Source organism: Myotis davidii, unplaced genomic scaffold (genome assembly GCF_000327345.1).
Source record: "Myotis davidii unplaced genomic scaffold, ASM32734v1 scaffold142, whole genome shotgun sequence".
NCBI classification, from domain to species: domain Eukaryota; kingdom Metazoa; phylum Chordata; class Mammalia; order Chiroptera; family Vespertilionidae; genus Myotis; species Myotis davidii.
Window position 1 is genome coordinate 3,336,265 of NW_006294400.1, and position 1,077 is coordinate 3,337,341.

A 1,077-nucleotide genomic window follows, 5' to 3' on the forward strand; every position below is an offset into this window, starting at 1 on the left:
AAATGTTACCTCTTCAGAAAGGCCTTTCTTGTCCACCCAATACTCAGAGATAACACATTGCACCCACTCTGTACAGAATATTGTTTTAAGCCCTTTCCATATTAACTCTATTAAATGTCAGTACAAGCTTATAAGGTAAGTAGTATTCTTATCTCCATACGAAGTAGACACTGTTATTACAATTTCCATATTGTAACTGAGTAAACTGGTGCACAGAAAGGATAAGTAACTTTGCCAAAATAACATGGTGAGTAAAAGACTTGAACTCTGGCTATCTGATGCTTGAGTTGGTTGGAGCATTTTAAAAAAATCCTTACCGGAGGCTATGGGAGAGAGAGACACACAGAGAGAAACATCGATGGATCGCCTTCCGCACATGCCCCCACCGGGGTTCAAACCGGCAACCCAGGTATGTGTCCTGCGCACAATCGAACCCGCAACCTTTTAGCTCAGGGGATAATGCTCCAACCAACTGAAGCCACCCGGCCTGGGTGAGACTTACCTAATTTATAATTAGGGATGTTCGGGTGAGAGAATGCTTAAATGGGTCACAGTGAGAAACCAAGGAATGGCTAGGGTTACCTACTTCGTTGTTTTGCCTGGAAAAACCTAGCTGGGTCCCCAGAGGTGAAAGCCTGGAGAAAGAAAACGGGAGGAAAAACAGGAGTATCTAGTACCAAAACTACAAATCCCAGCACGCCCCGCGGCAGACAACTACGGATCCCGGCAGGTTTCAAGGGCCCGAAGGAACCCCTCCGGGCCTGCTGCCGGAGTTCCGCGGGAGAAGGCGTGGGGCGTGTCCAGGCGGCGGGGAGACCTGGGTCAAGCTCTACGTCGCTGCGCAGTCGTCTCTCACGGGCCGGACGTGACGTAGGGAGAGTTCCGGCTTCGGCCTCTGCCGCTGCCGCCGCTACTTCAGCCCCTGCCACTGCCGCCGCCGCTGTAGGGGCTAGTTCTTTCTAAAATGGCGCCCCTAGACTTGGACAAGTATGTGGAGATAGCGCGGCTGTGCAAGTACCTTCCGGAGAACGACCTGAAGGTGAGCTCGGTCGGGGCGGGAGCGCTGCTGGTCGGGTT

At 51.7% G+C, this 1,077-nt stretch overlaps 1 protein-coding gene across 1 annotated transcript in view; it reads left to right on the forward strand.

Annotated features, from left to right (window-relative positions):
• The first annotated feature begins 866 nt into the window (after positions 1-866).
• The window catches only part of PPP6C (protein phosphatase 6, catalytic subunit), a 23,620-nt gene continuing 23,409 nt past the window's right edge, over positions 867-1,077 (forward strand). Inside the window, exon 1 of the mRNA XM_006768569.2 lies at positions 867-1,039. Coding sequence (XP_006768632.1) covers positions 965-1,039 — 75 coding nt within the window. The 5' untranslated portion in view covers positions 867-964. The remainder of the gene's footprint in view (positions 1,040-1,077) is intronic.